This window comes from Kwoniella mangroviensis (genome assembly GCF_000507465.2).
Source record: "Kwoniella mangroviensis CBS 8507 chromosome 1 map unlocalized Ctg01, whole genome shotgun sequence".
Classification (NCBI taxonomy): domain Eukaryota; kingdom Fungi; phylum Basidiomycota; class Tremellomycetes; order Tremellales; family Cryptococcaceae; genus Kwoniella; species Kwoniella mangrovensis.
The window spans coordinates 4131749-4147486 of NW_027062533.1; the positions used below are offsets into that span (position 1 = coordinate 4131749).

A 15738-nucleotide genomic window follows, 5' to 3' on the forward strand; every position below is an offset into this window, starting at 1 on the left:
GGATATGGATTAACTTGATTATGGGAACAAAAGGTATTCGACACGACTATGGAGATTGTAATACACGATACGATGCACGATGTGGGTAATATACATTGCCTATATGATTTCATACTATTATCGACGCCGACATACATGCTATACATGATACATGCATTCATTTCACTGTACACTCTAATGTATAATGGCAGTGTGAGATCGAGATAACAGGAAAGTGTCAATATACCCGACGACCATAAACAAAGACAAATCGGCGATCCTTCAGACTGACGACAGTCGGTAGTCTTAGCAGAAATATTTCTCTCGCTGATTCGAACCAGTATTGAGCGATACCGTACTGTAAGGGCGGTTTTACTCGGCAATGAAGTGGTGATGACTGAATTCAGCTATGCGTCAAAAAACAACGAATAAAGAGTTTTACGCTACGTCCAGTGGTTTAAAGCCACCAAAATCGCACCCAATCATTCCGATACATGACAATGATACATGACAGAAACCAGAAAATCAAGAAATACAAAATTTGTTCACTTGTATCTCCATGTTGAAATCAAGTTACTTTACAGAGCACTAGCTTTCAAACATAATCTGACATATTTCTGAATTTCCTTATTCGCTTGTTGATCATTCTTCAACATATCGGTTGATAACCCATATTGAATGTCATGTTGCATGTCGGTCGGACAGGCCTATATCACAGGAGAACAATTATCATGTTAGCTCCAGGTCCTCGCTTATCTAAGGATCTGTCCGTATGAAGCGTGTAGATTGGGCTCACCTCAGTTTGGTTAGGTTTAAAATCTAAAAGATCAGCTTTGATACATTCATCAATCATGTCGTTGGGTTGATGTTTCTGCCCATCGCACGCAACGACATGTTCGCCCTTTTGACCATAGGTCACTTGCGCTTGACGAGGTTTGGTAGTAGCTGTCTTGAGTGTTTTGGAGGTTGTAGAAGGGAGTGGCAGGTGGAGGGAGGAGGTTAAGGGGAGTTTAACGTTAGTTGCGGATTGTTGGTTCTTATTCTAAAAGTTTATATCAGTATATGATCATTGGTGATCAAATCAACAGAACTACTTACCACTTGTATAGTACCCGAGTGTACCTGTGCTTGAGCGAGGGGAGTAGTAGAAGGGACAGAAGCGGATTGAGAGGCGATAGTGGAGCTGGGGGAAGAAGCGAAGCTCGTGTATTCTACGAATACCTGTGGTCTCATCGAGGTTGGGTGGTCTGAACCTTTACTGGCGGACGCAGAGTGTGATGCCACAGCGGAGGAGGAATGCACAGAAGCGGATGTCGGATGGGGTTTGGTGGCAGAGGAGGTATGTTTGGCAGAAGAAGGAGGAGAAGAAGGATTGACGATATTCTGTTTGAGTATTTTGCCATCTCCTACTTCCTGAACTACATTGCCTCGCTGATCATTAGGTCCAATCTTATTTCCGTTATTTACCAATCCACCACTTGTGGTTCCTTGATTCTGAGTAGCTTGATGTTGAGGAACGGCAACTTTGATATTCACATTATCGCCACTCGACTTGGAACCGGTCACATCGTTCGTATTGGTCTCTGCTACTTTATCGGACTTCCCAGGAGTCTGGACAATCTTGGCATTGGCATTATCGTTATTGGCAGTGACTAGCGTACCTTTATTCTTCTGTGAGCTGGACGGGATAGCTTGATCGGTAGATTGGTCAACTGCGTTCATAGTCCCATCACTAGTCTTCTTCAATCCTGAAGTTGACGAGCTGCCATTAGGAGTTGTGACTGTATTAAATGTGGAGTTGACATGATTGACATTGTTCGATGTATTGTTAGAATCGATACCAGTGGTATCTTGACTTGTCTGTTTGACATTGGATGTGTTATCCGAGATCAATTCGGTAGTTCGATCCTTAGTCCCATCACTACCATGTCCGTTCAATCGGTGATCTAAGCCATCGCCTTTGAATGCAGACGAGTTGACTTTCTTATTCGTCTGTTTGGGTCCATGGTCATTTGCTTGAGTCATCCCATTCCCCGTGACAGCCTTCACATCGGATTCGGTATCATCAGTGTTGAGCTGATAAGCCTGGTTGGAAACCGGATCTACATTCGCCGAGTCGATTACTCCTCCAACGGTACCAGGTACTTTACCAACTGTCCCAGTGGCAGTTTGAGAGTTGACTAAAGCACCCTGTCCATTGGTCAAAGTACCAGTCAAGCCAGTAACGGCTTTTCCAGCAGTACCGACCACTCCGCCATTGGTTACGAGTGGTCCAGCATTCAAGTCTAGTACCCCGCCTTTCGAGTTGAGCAGAGTGGATGTAAGAGTCGGAGGAGCGATTTTGTCACCACCAGTGACACCAGGAACAACCTGGCTTCCTGAAGTAATGGGTTTGATAACGGAGCCAGCAACTGGGATATCATTCTTGCCATTATTATTGACAGTAGCGACATTGTTTCCTAATCCCGTAGCAGCAGTTTGAACGGGTTTTGTTACACTGTTGCCACCTATAGCACTGGGAACCACGTCCCGAGGTAAGACGTTCTTGATAATTTGGGTTTCTTGAGGTTCCAAAGCGTCGTCGGCGGTCTTACCAAAATGACCGATGTCACCTGAATTAGGATGATTGAGCTGTTGACCAGCTTTGGTAGTATCACTATTCAGGGGCTTCAGTGACCCGTGGATAGAATCGGATGTGGGACTGAGAGTTTTGGTGAGTGGCTGATTGGCATTATTACCCTTGGTCTTACCCATCTTATGACCGTTGGTGGGGAGCTATTGAACACAACAGATGTAAGTATACCGACAATTTTGCACAGTAAGGAGGCTGCAGTAAGATACTTACACCTAAGGCTCCAGAAAGAGGCTTGGTGACTGAAAGAGGGTCCGCTCTGGCATGATGATGTTTCCCATTGGTATATGTACCCCTTTGAGTGTCCATGTCCACATCGACGGTCGCATCGAGGATATGGTGGTTGGATGGGTGTTCAGCACGACTGTGATGATGCCCTGCTCGATGACCTGACTCTACATCGGAGCCTTTATGATTCGAGTGATGGGGCAAGGGAGCAGCAAAGGTGGTACCAGCGCTAGCGAGAAGAGCGAGAATGGCAAAAGAGGTAGAGGTCTTCATCTTGTTTTTGGTTTTCGTATTTGTCCTTCTTATGTATTGGTATGGGTTTTACTGTTAATGAGTGTGTTGGTAAAGAGCGTGTGATGCGTAAAGAGCGTGGGTCGTCAAGGTCGTTAAATGTGTCGGGGTCGTTACTGTGAAATTCGTTAGTTGTGTATTGGGTGATCCAAGGAGGGGATGAAGAATTTTTAGCAAAAGTGACCACCAGCAGTGAGCTTATATACCAAATACTACAGCGGACGATGCATTCCTTGCTTCGTTCATTCGGGGGCCATGAGTGTCTCTGAATATTCAAGCCGGGATCGGGCGTGTCATGCAAGTTTGAATACTTTCCTATAGCGTGGTGTCAGCCTGGGCTGGGTGAGACATCGAATTTTTGCGCGTGAGAGATCGGTAAACTGGCTTATTCAGCCTCAATATTCGGTCCCTACAGTACATGTGGTCGCCCTACTTTCGCATAAGAAAGAGACTACAGTACTGTTCTCACAGCATAATCTTGGCCATGAAAAACCATATTGAATGCCTAACCTTCTGCTGCATGTACAATACTCATGTGCACACCGCGTGTTAAAACCTGTCAGTACACGATGAGCCAGACCATGTGCCACAATGGCCCGAAAAATATGTTACGAATGCAACTAGGTGTTATAGCAATGCATTGTCCATATATACATTATGGTATTCCCAATTAAAATACAGTAATTATAATCGAACCCTTATAGTCCGTGTATATGCGTATGATAGAGATAAATGAGTCGTAAAACGAAAAAGCAGAAACAGAATTCCGGAAAAAAAAAAAAAAGGTATGAAGTCAAAAGAAAATTACTGTCCTGTCCTTGATATAATTAGCCGCCGAAATACCATTTATTATCATGGTATTCTTCAACTAAAATACTGAATTCACCTCCAAGAAGGGTGATTTTCAACCTCTTTATCCCTTCGTTCGGTGCTTAAAGAAGGCCGTTGACGTCCAGGAGTTTGTCGCCGTTGAGTCGGAGATTGGCGAGAGGTTCGCCGACCATTTCACTGACGATGTCGGATTTCTTCTGGATCTTGGCCAGCTTAGCCTTGAGCAGCTCAACATCGATATCGTTGAGGTCTACCCCGAGGAGTCCAGTGATGGATTCGAGGTCCAAGGTCAAAATGGGTGAGTCGTCGGTTCTCTTTTGGATCTTTGCGAGTTTAGCTTTGAAAAGCTCGACATCAATATCGTTCAGGTTGATACCAAGGAGCTCAGTGATGGATTCAAGATCGAGGTTGACGATGGGTGCATCTTCGGTGGACCTCTTTTCAACGTTGAGTAAATCACCTTTGAGAAGGTCCAAGTCAATCTGTTTGACATCGACATCGACACCAGTAAGGTTCTTGATAAGACCAGTCAATGAGTCTAGGTTGAGGGTGATATCTCTCTTCTCGATGTTGAGGACATCATCCTTGAGGAGATCGAGTTCGATGACCTTTGGGTCAACGTTGACACCGGTGAGGTTCTTGATTAGGTCGGTTAAATGAGAAAGCTTGAGGTCGATACCTTCGGTTCGTTTAGCAATGGTGAACCCCAAGTAGGAGCCGAGGGGAACACATCCAGATTGGTAGAAGTTGGGTTCAAATCCTTTAGCGCATTGTTGGACAACACACGAACCAGCGTTACAAGCGACATCGATAGCGTTGGGTAGAGCAGTACAATCTTGACCTTGGGTTTGACCGGGGAAGGCGAATGTGCATCCACCACATGACTCAACATCGGCATGGGTATCGACACATTCGTAGCCTCCGTGAGTGAAAAATCGGGAAGAGGGGATGGCACAGGCGGTTTGACCCTTGGTGCAGAGGAAGTTGGCGTTACCACCGAGTAATCCGCGCTTTCGTCTGGCGATACCAGAGGCACAGGTATCACCTTCGGCGATACATTGGTCACCGCATACGGCTTCTCCTTCAGGACAGTCTAACAAAGCACGAAGGTATCGTCAGCCCAATGAAGATGTTGTTCAATTGAGGCAGATGGCTTACCAAAAGTACAAGCTTCACAGGAGTTGGGAGTGGCACCATCAGGGTAGACACAGTCGGTGGTACTAGCGCTCAACTAGAGACGGACAAAAACGATTCATTCAGCTTTAGGGTGATCGAATGGGAAATAACAGATCACTCACAACCGTAGTGGCATCACCAATGAGCGCGTCAACAAGGGTATCAACCGTGTAACCAGTGAGGCCTTGAACGTCGGTGAGCAAGAGATCGATGTTGGTTCCTCCAATATCGACGAGACCACGGATGTCGGCAATGGAGTCGTCGGTCAAGACACCGGCAGCGAGACAAAGACAGATACTGGAGAGAGCCTGAAATCAGTATCCATCGAGCGTTACCCACAAAGAAGAAGGATTCATTGACTTACCCAGTGCTGACTTCAACATTGATAGAAGCACCGGTGAGCGAACAGACAAGACCAGTGAGGTCAAGTCCCGGGACAATGGTTACATCGTTACCATCGGTATCTTGACAGACGGCTACGTCCAAGGGGACATCTAGTGGGATATTTTCACATATGTTGGCAGTCACGACTTGTCGGGAAGCCAATCTGTGAAGACCATTGTTGGGAGTGAAGTCTGCTCCTCGACGGGAGGATTTAGCAGAAGCGGAAGAAGCCAAAGTGGCTAAAGCTACAAAAGCGAATGAGGGTGAAAACTTCATATCGAAATGATTAAAAGTCGTAAACAATCAAGATGAATGATTCAAGTAAGGTCAAGTTTAGGTTAGTATAGGTATATGAACAAAGCTATATATATAAGAAGCTACAGAAAGGAATGAACGAGAAGGGAAAGATTACTGACTGTGAGCTGTGTGGGGAAGAGAAGAAAGAGAATGGAAAGATGTTGTTGTGAAGAGGAATCGTTGATGATTTCGTCGTGGAAAGTGACCTATTTATACCTTTCTTCCAGCCAGATATCCATCCGTCCTCTTCCGACAACTACATGTTGAGCGAAGTTGTTTGTCTTCGACATCCCTGTCATTGAGAGATGTCATTGAGATACTAGTGATTCAGCCTTCTCCAAGGATGAACGTCTATCATGTAAGCCCTCGTTCCTTCTCAAATTTAATCAGATTCAAACTCTCCCAGAAAGACTTTTGATATGTCTCAATCGCAAATGACTTTTCTTCGTATCGCAAGTCATTGAACAGCATCAAATCCCAAGGAAGTCTTCATCACCAGAGGTAAGGGATATCTGACATTCTTATCTTGCCGAGACTCTCGATAAAGCATATTCAAGCCACTCACATCATACCGTTTGTTCGTCCTGCTCGGCTCACCCAGAGATAATATGTGTATTGGGAAAGACAAGTTGTTTGTTTGTTGATCAAAGTGTTTGTTGTGCGAAAGTCAAAACAGTCTAACGACCGGTCAGTCTCGGCTGTAGACATCACCTGTCGAGGCCTCCCGGTTTCTCCAAGGCAGTTACTGAAAGAGCCAACGGAAGATCGCCCGGTGGTTAGTGGGAATCGAGAATTCACTACCTCTTCTGGCGGTCCATTGGCAATTGTGTAGCTTCGAGATTAAAGGTTGTCTCATTCTTCGGTCGGCTTCGTTCCGGTGCTTGATTTGAACTTTGTAGTCATAAACTCTCTTGAGAGAATCGACATGATCTCAGAACGTACTCTCGCCTCGAGTCATCCCTGCTAATGAGCTTGTCCTGTTGATTCCCTTCAGAGAATATTGCGTCCCAGTCCCTTGAGTATGTCTGAGAAGTGAGGTAATGGAAAGTTCATCAGATCATCCCTGGTCAGATGATCGACTTGCGCGATCTCTTCTGGACCCCTGTTCCGACTGAAGAGCTTCACATGCGTTGTACTGATAATCTAGACTATCTTGCCCCCTAACTTCACGTTATATATTCTCACATGTCGATGTTTATTCCATTTTGTGGATTGTTTGGTTGTTTGTGTAACCTGCTCGCTCAATCTGCCACTATCCCGTCCTCATACCTGAACTAGGAGGAATTGCTAATCCGCTGGAATCCCAAAGTAAGGGGATGATCGAATAGCATGAAACTTGAAGTTTCCTGTTTTTCTCCGTTCTCCACCGTCTTGGCATACGAATCCTTCCGACGTACGTTATGTCGCCAGAATAGAGAGAAGGGGCGAACTTCCGCCCTGTCTGACTGTGCTGTATGCTGCGAGAAAATCAACGAGCTTGCAAATTACTGGGATTTTTTTCAGTCGCTCCCATGTACAAGAAAGTCATTTCAGAGGACGATGTCAATAGAAACTAGCTTAGGAGATCAATATTGATCAGAGATAGTACATAACTATCAAGCGGCTGCTATATGCACTAAGTGACTTGATTTATCCCCTCCCCTCCCTTCGCTCATAGCTGTGAACAAATAAAGATGGAGTAAGGTTTAAGCTTCCTCGAAAGATCCTTAATTTCATTCCTTTGTTATTTACCCTAATTAATTAACTGTAAGCTGACCCGCGCCCCACTGTAATTAACGACAACAAAGTCAAACTCAAAATTCTGACAATCACCATGTTGACCGTTTCATGCCTTCCTCGCATTCCTGCTCACATTCTTTCACGATGTGTATGCATCACAGCGTTGATAGGGATTCCATGGGAAAGTATCGTCAATGACCTCTGTGGCTTTCACTGGGATATGAGTCATATGGAATGAGGGTTCATTTAGAAGTGGCGGTGTCTCACGTGAGTTGCAAAGGCAGGACCTGTCCTGGACCAACTGGTGATGATTAGGGACTAGAAAGGCAAGCGAATAGTGACTCGCCTGAAGAAAACCGAGTTGCGGAATCGCACGTGATGCTTCACGTTGTCCACTGTGCTCCACATGTCATCCTTGAAGGCTTTCTCAGGGAGCTATTGTACGGTATTCCCAGCTTGATCATCGCGTCTGCGAGGTCATCAAATTATTGACAACCAGAATCATCAATAATACTGTGACAAACGCTCCGTATAGTCGAGTTTGATACGTTCTCCATGGGTTCGACAAGCGATATGAACCGTACCAATCCATGCAGTACAACAGCAATACAGATACAGACACATGAGTAAACCTTTCAAATCCTGCAATAATGAATTCGCCCTTAGATCCTACAAAATATTTACAAACGGGCAAAGAAGCATACTCTCCATTCATCCTCCTGTATAAGATACAATTGTTAGACGAGGAGCGTATCTCTCGACATTGAACATTGAAAGACATACCTTTCCGCATAATCCATTTGCCTACTATAGAGTTTTCACCACCTTTACCCATCTCTGGATGGAGGACGACACTCCTTAGGAAACGCTGCAAGCGGGGTTGACGTTGTTCAAGAAATTCAGGTGAGAATTTGGCTATTTGTCCATGGACCGTTGGTCAGCCAGAAAGCTAAGGCTGTTGAGGACAAGTGTAGGGGACTTACAGAAGTGAGCTTTCCCTGGTAATTGAGGTATAGCATCTTTCAGAGTCTGTTAATGATTCATAACCAACGTCAGCAAAGTGGTATAGTCTGGGATGGGATATTAGGAAGAATTGTTACATACAGGATATTTGACTTTTAGGGCATTGCGAAGGTTCACAAAGTCCGTATAGCGACGAAGGATCTCTATATTACCGCCCTGTACGTATCAATAAATCAGCTATATAGACATGGATCTAAGCTGGTTCAGACCGATTGACACCTTTGCTTGAAGGCAGGATCAGTTTGAGTTGGAGCAGGTATAACTATCTACGTACATTCCTAAGACTGATATCTATCTCGTACACTATGTCAAACAAGGATGATCAATTACCATTTCTTGCATGGATTTACGAATGAGAGACCACTTTGCTCGATTCAGTACTCACCGACATAAGCACCAAGTTTCGCTACATCCTTCCAATCCTTGCCTCCTACGACTTTCCAACCTCTAATGACTACCTGTCTAGCGAACACTTCAGGTGTATCACTTATACCACCTCTTCCTCCTTCCACATTTCTAACTTCGTTCTCGACGTACGAGGGTGGAAGTTCATCTCGAATCTCAATCGTATTGGGCGATATGGGAGCAGTGGACGAAAGCGATTGTTGTTTATGAACCTTTTCAGCTCGATGCATTTTTACTAGATCCCTTAAACCCAATATGGGTGGTTTCGGTTTGTGCACATCACCAGATGGAGAGTCTTGACTTTGAGGTTGCGGATGAACAGAAGCTAGATGATCGAATGTCACTTCGTCGGACGTTAAAGACGAACAAGAGGACGTTGGGGAAGGGGGAAGGAGAAGTAAGGTGTTGGCAGAGGTCGATGGTCCAGCATCATTTGTCCCTGTCACAGTGTTAATCGAAGAAGAAGGAGGTTGTGCCGTAGACATCTCACATCATTGGTCCTAATGCGATTTGGCTGAGTGTCCCATGATAGACAGTTAGTCACATAATCATCCCTCATCTCTCATCCCTCATCATCTCCATCTCCTTCCTCATCCTCTCGGCCCGTGAATAGCTTTCGACGTCATCACTTTAAACTATGGGCAAATTGATTCCGTTGGTTCCTTCACCGGAAAAGCAATCTCAAAAGTTCGATCCTCATCATCGATGGGTTGCCTCTGAGCTTCTAAGAGATACACTCAAATTGACCAGGTCATCATCCAGTATTCTCATCGTCCTTTGAACATTATTTGGTAAAAACACAACGTTAATAAAGTCTCACAAGCAGATATGGTATTCGGCTTCGGCTCTTCCTCTTCCTCCTCGTCCTCCTCTTCATCGACCACGAACGAAGGCATAGAACGACCAGCCCCTACTCGAGAGGAGAGGAAAGCCTGTTGGACCTCTCGAGACTTGTATTTCGGGTGTCTAGATAAGAACAATGTCCTTCAGGCAGGAGATGAAATACAGAAAGATGCGAAGGGGAAAGAAATAATCAATGTTTGCGGAGGAGAGAGGGGGAAGTATGAGCAGGATTGTGGTAAAGCATGGGTAAGTGATTTTTGACTTCGGCGATGGTCGGTCTAGAGTACCTTCTACACTCTGCTCGCTGGATACGCAGGATCAATGGAGTTCATGTGAACCATATCCACTGTTTGCAGATCGACTACTTCAATAAACGACGAACGCTCGAACTCCGTCGACAAGCGACGATAGACGCCGCTGAACGAAGTGGGAATAAGGACAAGGCGGATGCCTGGAGAGCTGTTAGTGGAGGTGGTAGTAGTGGACGTTGAGTTTGGGTACGACAAGATGGACAGCGGCGGTCGAAGGATGATTCTCGATCTGATCTGGACCATTGTCGCTTTGGGTATGGGTAATTGACGGATTGGTATAACGGGATCTCCATATACAAGCTATACCAAAAATCTCAACGTTATACGAAAGGACTGTTCATACCAAACCTTGTATTTCTGTAGCATTCTTTAGACAAACGATATGTCATAAATTTGCACTTCTCCGATTGATCTGCATTTTCCCTTCCTTGGCCTTGACGTGCAATCATCAGCCGAAATCAGATCGAATGCTCAATGCTTCGCGTCAGGTTTCAACGAGCGGAAGATGATCTTAACAGTCTACGGGCCAACGTACTTCACAGTCAACACCATGGACGATCTACCCATATTTATGCTTGCTATCATCGATACATGCTGAATATATATGTTCACTTCACTATAACAACTACGAACCAAAATCCCCTTACCCGGTTTCCTCTACCTAAGCGTTGATATCTTGCAAGAGAACTGATCTGTATCTTACAGTATTTTCTTCAACAGCCTTGATGGCTTTGGCAGCATCTTTCATTTGCAAGATGTTGACCCAAGGTTTAACCTGTTTGTCGACAGCAAGTTGTAACATCTGTTTGACTTCCTGTTTATTACCCAAATGAGAAGATGCTAATGCGGCAGCATTACCACTAAGAGTTTGAGAAGTGATGTTTGATAATCCATCTTCGGGCATACCAACAAAGACCAATTTCTTCTCAACGTCCAAAGTGGACAACAGTTCGTCGAGCGGTAATTTCGATGAAGAAGCTGTAACGATGATTAAGTCGAATTCGAATTGAAGATCTTTATGGAAACCTTCGGTGGTAGCGATGAATCGCTTAGCACCCATCTTCAAGGCGTCTTCTTTCTTGGCGTCTGATCGAGAGAAGACAGTCACTTCTGCTCCAAGAGCTGAACCAAAGAGAACGGCATAGTGGCCACTGACCATCCAAAGAAAGAGAGAAGCCGTCAGCGACATGATCATCTAAAAAGAACTAGATAGTCCAACTTACAGTCCACCAAGACCAACAACACCAACTTTCTTACCGGGTCCGGCCCCGTTTCTTACAAGAGGAGAGAAGACGGTAAGACCACCACACAGCCTGTACATGATGGGCAGGTTATCAGTTCGATCGATTTGCCATATCATAGCAACATTGATGGTGTAACTCACATAGAGGCAGCATCGGTAGAAGCGAGCTCGTCAGGGATGGGGAAGACGAATCGCTCTTGAGCTCTGACGTGAGTGGAGTAACCACCTTGGTGTTCGTGGTTGTCGTACCCTGTGGCATCAGAGTAGAATAAGCGATCGTCTTTATGAATGCGATGAAACAACTTACAGAGAGTGTTGTAACCGTGAACGGGTTGTTGACAGTATTGTTCTGTAAAGCAAATCACAAGTGTGAGTGAGAGTCGCTGCACTTGTAATTTACCGTATATTATGGATACGGAGCTTTTAGCAACTCACCATTGGTACCTTTACAAGATTTACATTTCCCACAACATCCTACCTGAGCTCCCACACCGACTCTCTGACCAACCTTGAATTCAGATACTTTAGATCCGACTTCAACGACTTTTCCAATAACTTCGTGTCCTGTAACTACGAATTTGGTGAGGAAGGGACCCCATCCTCCTGAGATTGTGTGGTGGTCCTATTAACATAATATCATTAGTCGATTCGCGCAAGGGTGTGTTTTGGTATCCGATGACAGTGTTGCAAAAAAATCGATTTCTTCATCGATATTACAATGCATGAGAGCAAAACACTTACTGATCCGCATACACCACAGCACTCTACAGCGACAGTGATTCGATCATCTTCGAGAGGTTCGAGTTCGTATTTGGTAAGTTCGAAGTTCTATCAACGGAATGGAAATAGACCAAAGTCAATATCGATGAACTGGAATCCTCAAGGGGTGTAATATCCAGGACTTACAAGGTAATCCTTTGGATCCTTGATGGCGTAACCTGAAGAAATGATGAGATAAGACACAGTCAGTCGATATGATATCACATATGGTCAAGATGATCTATCGGGTACTCTTCGATCCCCCATCTCCGGGATCACGATCCACAAAAACAAGACATATAAATATCATCTCATCTCACTCTTTTCTTTTTGCCTTCTTGCCCTGGCTAGATAGCTCAAAGATGTAAAGAGGACTTACCGGTAGCGTGAGTGATGGTCATTTTGTTTAGTGTATATCTTAGATGTTTCGATAAGATAACAGAAAGACTGAAAAGAGAGCTCGAGTGAATGAAGAAGAGTAAAGTAGAAAGAAAATTTCTGATGTTCCAGCTTAATGAATGATTTATTTCGGGTCTCTCTACGTCCACCTGTCCATATCTCACACCCACCCAGCTGGATCGATGCATCTCTCCACACCAAATCTACCTAGGTGGAAAACGTCACACAGAAACTTGATCAGTCGGTAGTTCGGCCCGACCGTCAATATCCTGAAGGACCGGGCCGGCCCTTACTCCTCCACTAGTGACGGCATCCCACGTGGACACACGATGAAAAGGAAGAGATGGATCAGATTAGATGCTGAGGGAAGATGCCATATGGAAGGAATTGCAACCCAGTGAGATATCGACTTGAATGAAGTTATCATGCTCGGCCCATGTGTTGTTCATCATTATACTCTATGCACAAGACAGAGACACGATTCTTGACTATTCCGGCCTATCCTATCTCAACATATCTACCTATAACTCCCATTCTACAGGATCTAAATCCCTTCGTTTCTCATAAATCGTCAAACTAGGTTTCCAACCATCATTTTTCAGTTTCCTTGAAACCTCCTCTACACCCCTGAACACTCTCAGGAAGTTCCCTCCAGCAAGGAGCGAGAGTTCATGTTCTGTCCATCCTCTTTTGATCAATTCTGCGAACTATCATATACGAACAATCCAATATCACCATATCAGTAAACATTCTATCATTTAAGGCAGAAGAAACAGATTGTGAATGCACTCACCAGATATGGATATTTCGATACATCCTCTAACCCTTTGGGAGTGGTCTCAATCCCATCGTAATCTGATCCTATACCGACGCTGTGTACCCACGAGAGTCAACACAGTATGCCTAGCATAAGTCCGGCGATAGGAGAAGAAGACGAGCTTACTGGTGTTTACCAGTCTTCTCGACGATATATTCAATCTCATCCGCAATATAGGATACGTCCACTTCATCAGGATTGGCAGAAGCGAAAACGGGGAAGAAGCTAGCGAATACAATAGAACAAATCAGCCATACTTGAAAGATACAGATAGATACGTATACTTACTTGACCATGACTACTCCGTCAACTTGGTTTTTACCTCTACCGATCTTAGACAAGATATTATCAGGAACGTTTCTCGACATGTTGTTGAAGTGTCTTGCGGCTGAATGGGAGAGCATGACGGGGGCCCTCGTGATCGAGCTGATGTATGAAGTCCAAGCATTAGTGCGAAGTACGAGGAGCAGTATCATGGTGATAACCAAAAACCATTGAAAAACGCTTACAGAGCTTGTAAAGCCGTTTTGTCCGATACATGACTGAGATCCACAATTACACCTAATCGGTTCATCTCTGGTACAAGTGCTCTACCGAATTTTCTGTGACCATCTCCAAGTCAGCATGTTTCTTCTCCCTTTGTCCTGTTACTAGGCGTAACTTACGATAATCCTCCCCATCTCTCTTCGACACTTTCGAATATACCAGCCGAGTCGGCAAAAGCATTATTACAGCTGTGTGTGAGGGTCATATACCTGACACCAAGTTTATGGAATGTTCGAAGGACTATGAGAGAAGATCAGCTGAAGGGTTCATCACATTGAATAAAGGGGAACAGCCAATTTACCAGCAAGTGAATTGCCCAACATATGCCCACTGAGCTCAACAAGTATCAGCACGTCAATTCTTGTTACAGCTGGTTGGATGAACAGAAGAGGAGACTCGAATCGACTCACCCCTCCAATCCAAACATACTAGCTACTTTGCCTTCCTTGATAGCCACATCAACTTCGTCCGCAGTAGAAGCGAACGCGAGTGTATCAGAGTACTTTTCAATGAGGTTGAAAGAAACGTCGATCTGCTCGAGGGTGTCTACGATGTATGCAAAGAAGTATATTAGCTTGTTTATCTGGTTTGATCCATCTCCCGTTGGAGCTGTATATGTGCAGATAAAGCCATGGGCTTGGATGTATATCTCCCCCGATGAAGTAAGAACGACGAGTTGTTTTTTAGTTCATTACAGTAAGTAAAAGCCACTCACCTCGGACTTGGAAAGTGGGATTTAAGAAGTCCTTTCCATGATCATCTCTACATTCCACGAAGCTAGAGTTGAAAATGATATATCAGTCGAGCCAAGTCATCAGTGGAGAAGATTATAACTTAAGACTCAAAAGCCCAAAACTCACATTGACCAGAAGAAAGCGCCCAGGGAACCTTCTCTTATCCTTGGGATATCAACATGTCCTTTCTATGAGTGGTATTTCGAAAGTATCAGCTTGCAATCTTCTTAAGCGATTCGCGTAATGCACTATATTTGTAACTCTTCTGTATTTGTTTCGACTCACAGTAGGTTTGTTCAGATCAAATGCCGAGATATTGTTACCATAAAACGCTCTCGCGAATTCAGGTAAATCTATGTGACCGTCAATTACTGGCGAACTGAAGTATCATAGTCAACAGTCAGCGTGACCTTTCTCTACCATCATGTGGATTGAACGATATAAAGTTAATATAATAAGTGGGCATATGAGGGGGTATGGCTGTTTGACATAAGAGGTATGATGAAGCTCAAAGTTGTACAAGTTTAGACTCACCCTTTCAGATAATACCTCGCCAAACCCAAATTATCTTTCGGTACACCATCGCCTTTGATAGATACGAATATGATTCCACCGATGAGTAGGATAGGTATGAGGATGGTGGTGAGGATCAACTTCCTTCGAGGTGGAGAAGAGAGATCAAGTCGATCATGTGGGAGAAGAGGTTGAGATGACATATGGTTGTTGGTATTGACGACTTTACTGTCAAGCAATGAGATGCCTCAAGGAGTGTCGTATGGAAAGCGAAGTGGGCAATCGTGACTCTCTGTCCACTTGAGAGGACAAAGTGTTAGTGTCGTTGTCGATATTCGAGTGGTTGTTGGATGGTAGAGGATGAAGGATGTCCAATGGGTTGATCCTCTCACATGTCACATCTCATCTCACCTCATCAATCGTTATCTCGGTTCAATCCGATGCGCACGTGGCACCATATTTCCCTTTCAACCGTAAAGAACGGCTAGCTAGAGTAGTTGTCATGAGTACGGATATCCCGCGAACGGCTACCATAGATGTATGTGAATAATCATGAGATACATGATAGAAAATAACCAGAATGAAGGGGAAAAATTAACATATTCATC

At 44.5% G+C, this 15738-nt stretch overlaps 6 protein-coding genes across 6 annotated transcripts; 1 reads left to right on the forward strand and 5 right to left on the reverse strand.

Annotated features, from left to right (window-relative positions):
- Window positions 1-557: 557 nt before the first annotated feature.
- Window positions 558-3112, reverse strand: I203_101529 (uncharacterized protein; the record flags this gene model as incomplete). The annotated part of the gene is made up of 4 exons (XM_019148853.1): window positions 558-686; window positions 776-1021; window positions 1078-2754; window positions 2825-3112. 4 exons carry the CDS (start codon window positions 3110-3112, stop codon window positions 558-560), a joined length of 2340 nt encoding a protein of 779 aa, XP_019001872.1.
- A 950-nt stretch (window positions 3113-4062) lies between these two features.
- Window positions 4063-5797, reverse strand: I203_101530 (uncharacterized protein; the record flags this gene model as incomplete). Its single annotated transcript, XM_019148854.1, has 4 exons — window positions 4063-5054; window positions 5120-5192; window positions 5260-5434; window positions 5502-5797. The coding sequence occupies 4 exons, from the start codon at window positions 5795-5797 to the stop codon at window positions 4063-4065; spliced, it is 1536 nt and encodes a 511-aa protein (XP_019001873.1).
- Window positions 5798-8217: 2420 nt separating this feature from the next.
- I203_101531 (uncharacterized protein) lies at window positions 8218-9450 on the reverse strand (the record flags this gene model as incomplete). The annotated part of the gene is made up of 6 exons (XM_019148855.1): window positions 8218-8256; window positions 8346-8452; window positions 8521-8566; window positions 8642-8716; window positions 8835-8863; window positions 8946-9450. The coding sequence occupies 6 exons, from the start codon at window positions 9448-9450 to the stop codon at window positions 8218-8220; spliced, it is 801 nt and encodes a 266-aa protein (XP_019001874.1).
- A 343-nt stretch (window positions 9451-9793) lies between these two features.
- I203_101532 (uncharacterized protein) lies at window positions 9794-10299 on the forward strand (the record flags this gene model as incomplete). Its single annotated transcript, XM_019148856.1, has 2 exons — window positions 9794-10054; window positions 10165-10299. The coding sequence occupies 2 exons, from the start codon at window positions 9794-9796 to the stop codon at window positions 10297-10299; spliced, it is 396 nt and encodes a 131-aa protein (XP_019001875.1).
- Window positions 10300-10780: 481 nt separating this feature from the next.
- I203_101533 (uncharacterized protein) lies at window positions 10781-12522 on the reverse strand (the record flags this gene model as incomplete). The annotated part of the gene is made up of 8 exons (XM_019148857.1): window positions 10781-11270; window positions 11343-11432; window positions 11504-11612; window positions 11670-11711; window positions 11798-11984; window positions 12104-12190; window positions 12269-12300; window positions 12501-12522. 8 exons carry the CDS (start codon window positions 12520-12522, stop codon window positions 10781-10783), a joined length of 1059 nt encoding a protein of 352 aa, XP_019001876.1.
- Window positions 12523-13041: 519 nt separating this feature from the next.
- I203_101534 (uncharacterized protein) lies at window positions 13042-15333 on the reverse strand (the record flags this gene model as incomplete). The annotated part of the gene is made up of 12 exons (XM_019148858.1): window positions 13042-13227; window positions 13314-13392; window positions 13464-13562; window positions 13626-13763; window positions 13847-13939; window positions 14003-14123; window positions 14185-14213; window positions 14294-14429; window positions 14599-14660; window positions 14744-14805; window positions 14903-14996; window positions 15152-15333. The coding sequence occupies 12 exons, from the start codon at window positions 15331-15333 to the stop codon at window positions 13042-13044; spliced, it is 1281 nt and encodes a 426-aa protein (XP_019001877.1).
- Window positions 15334-15738: the final 405 nt, after the last annotated feature.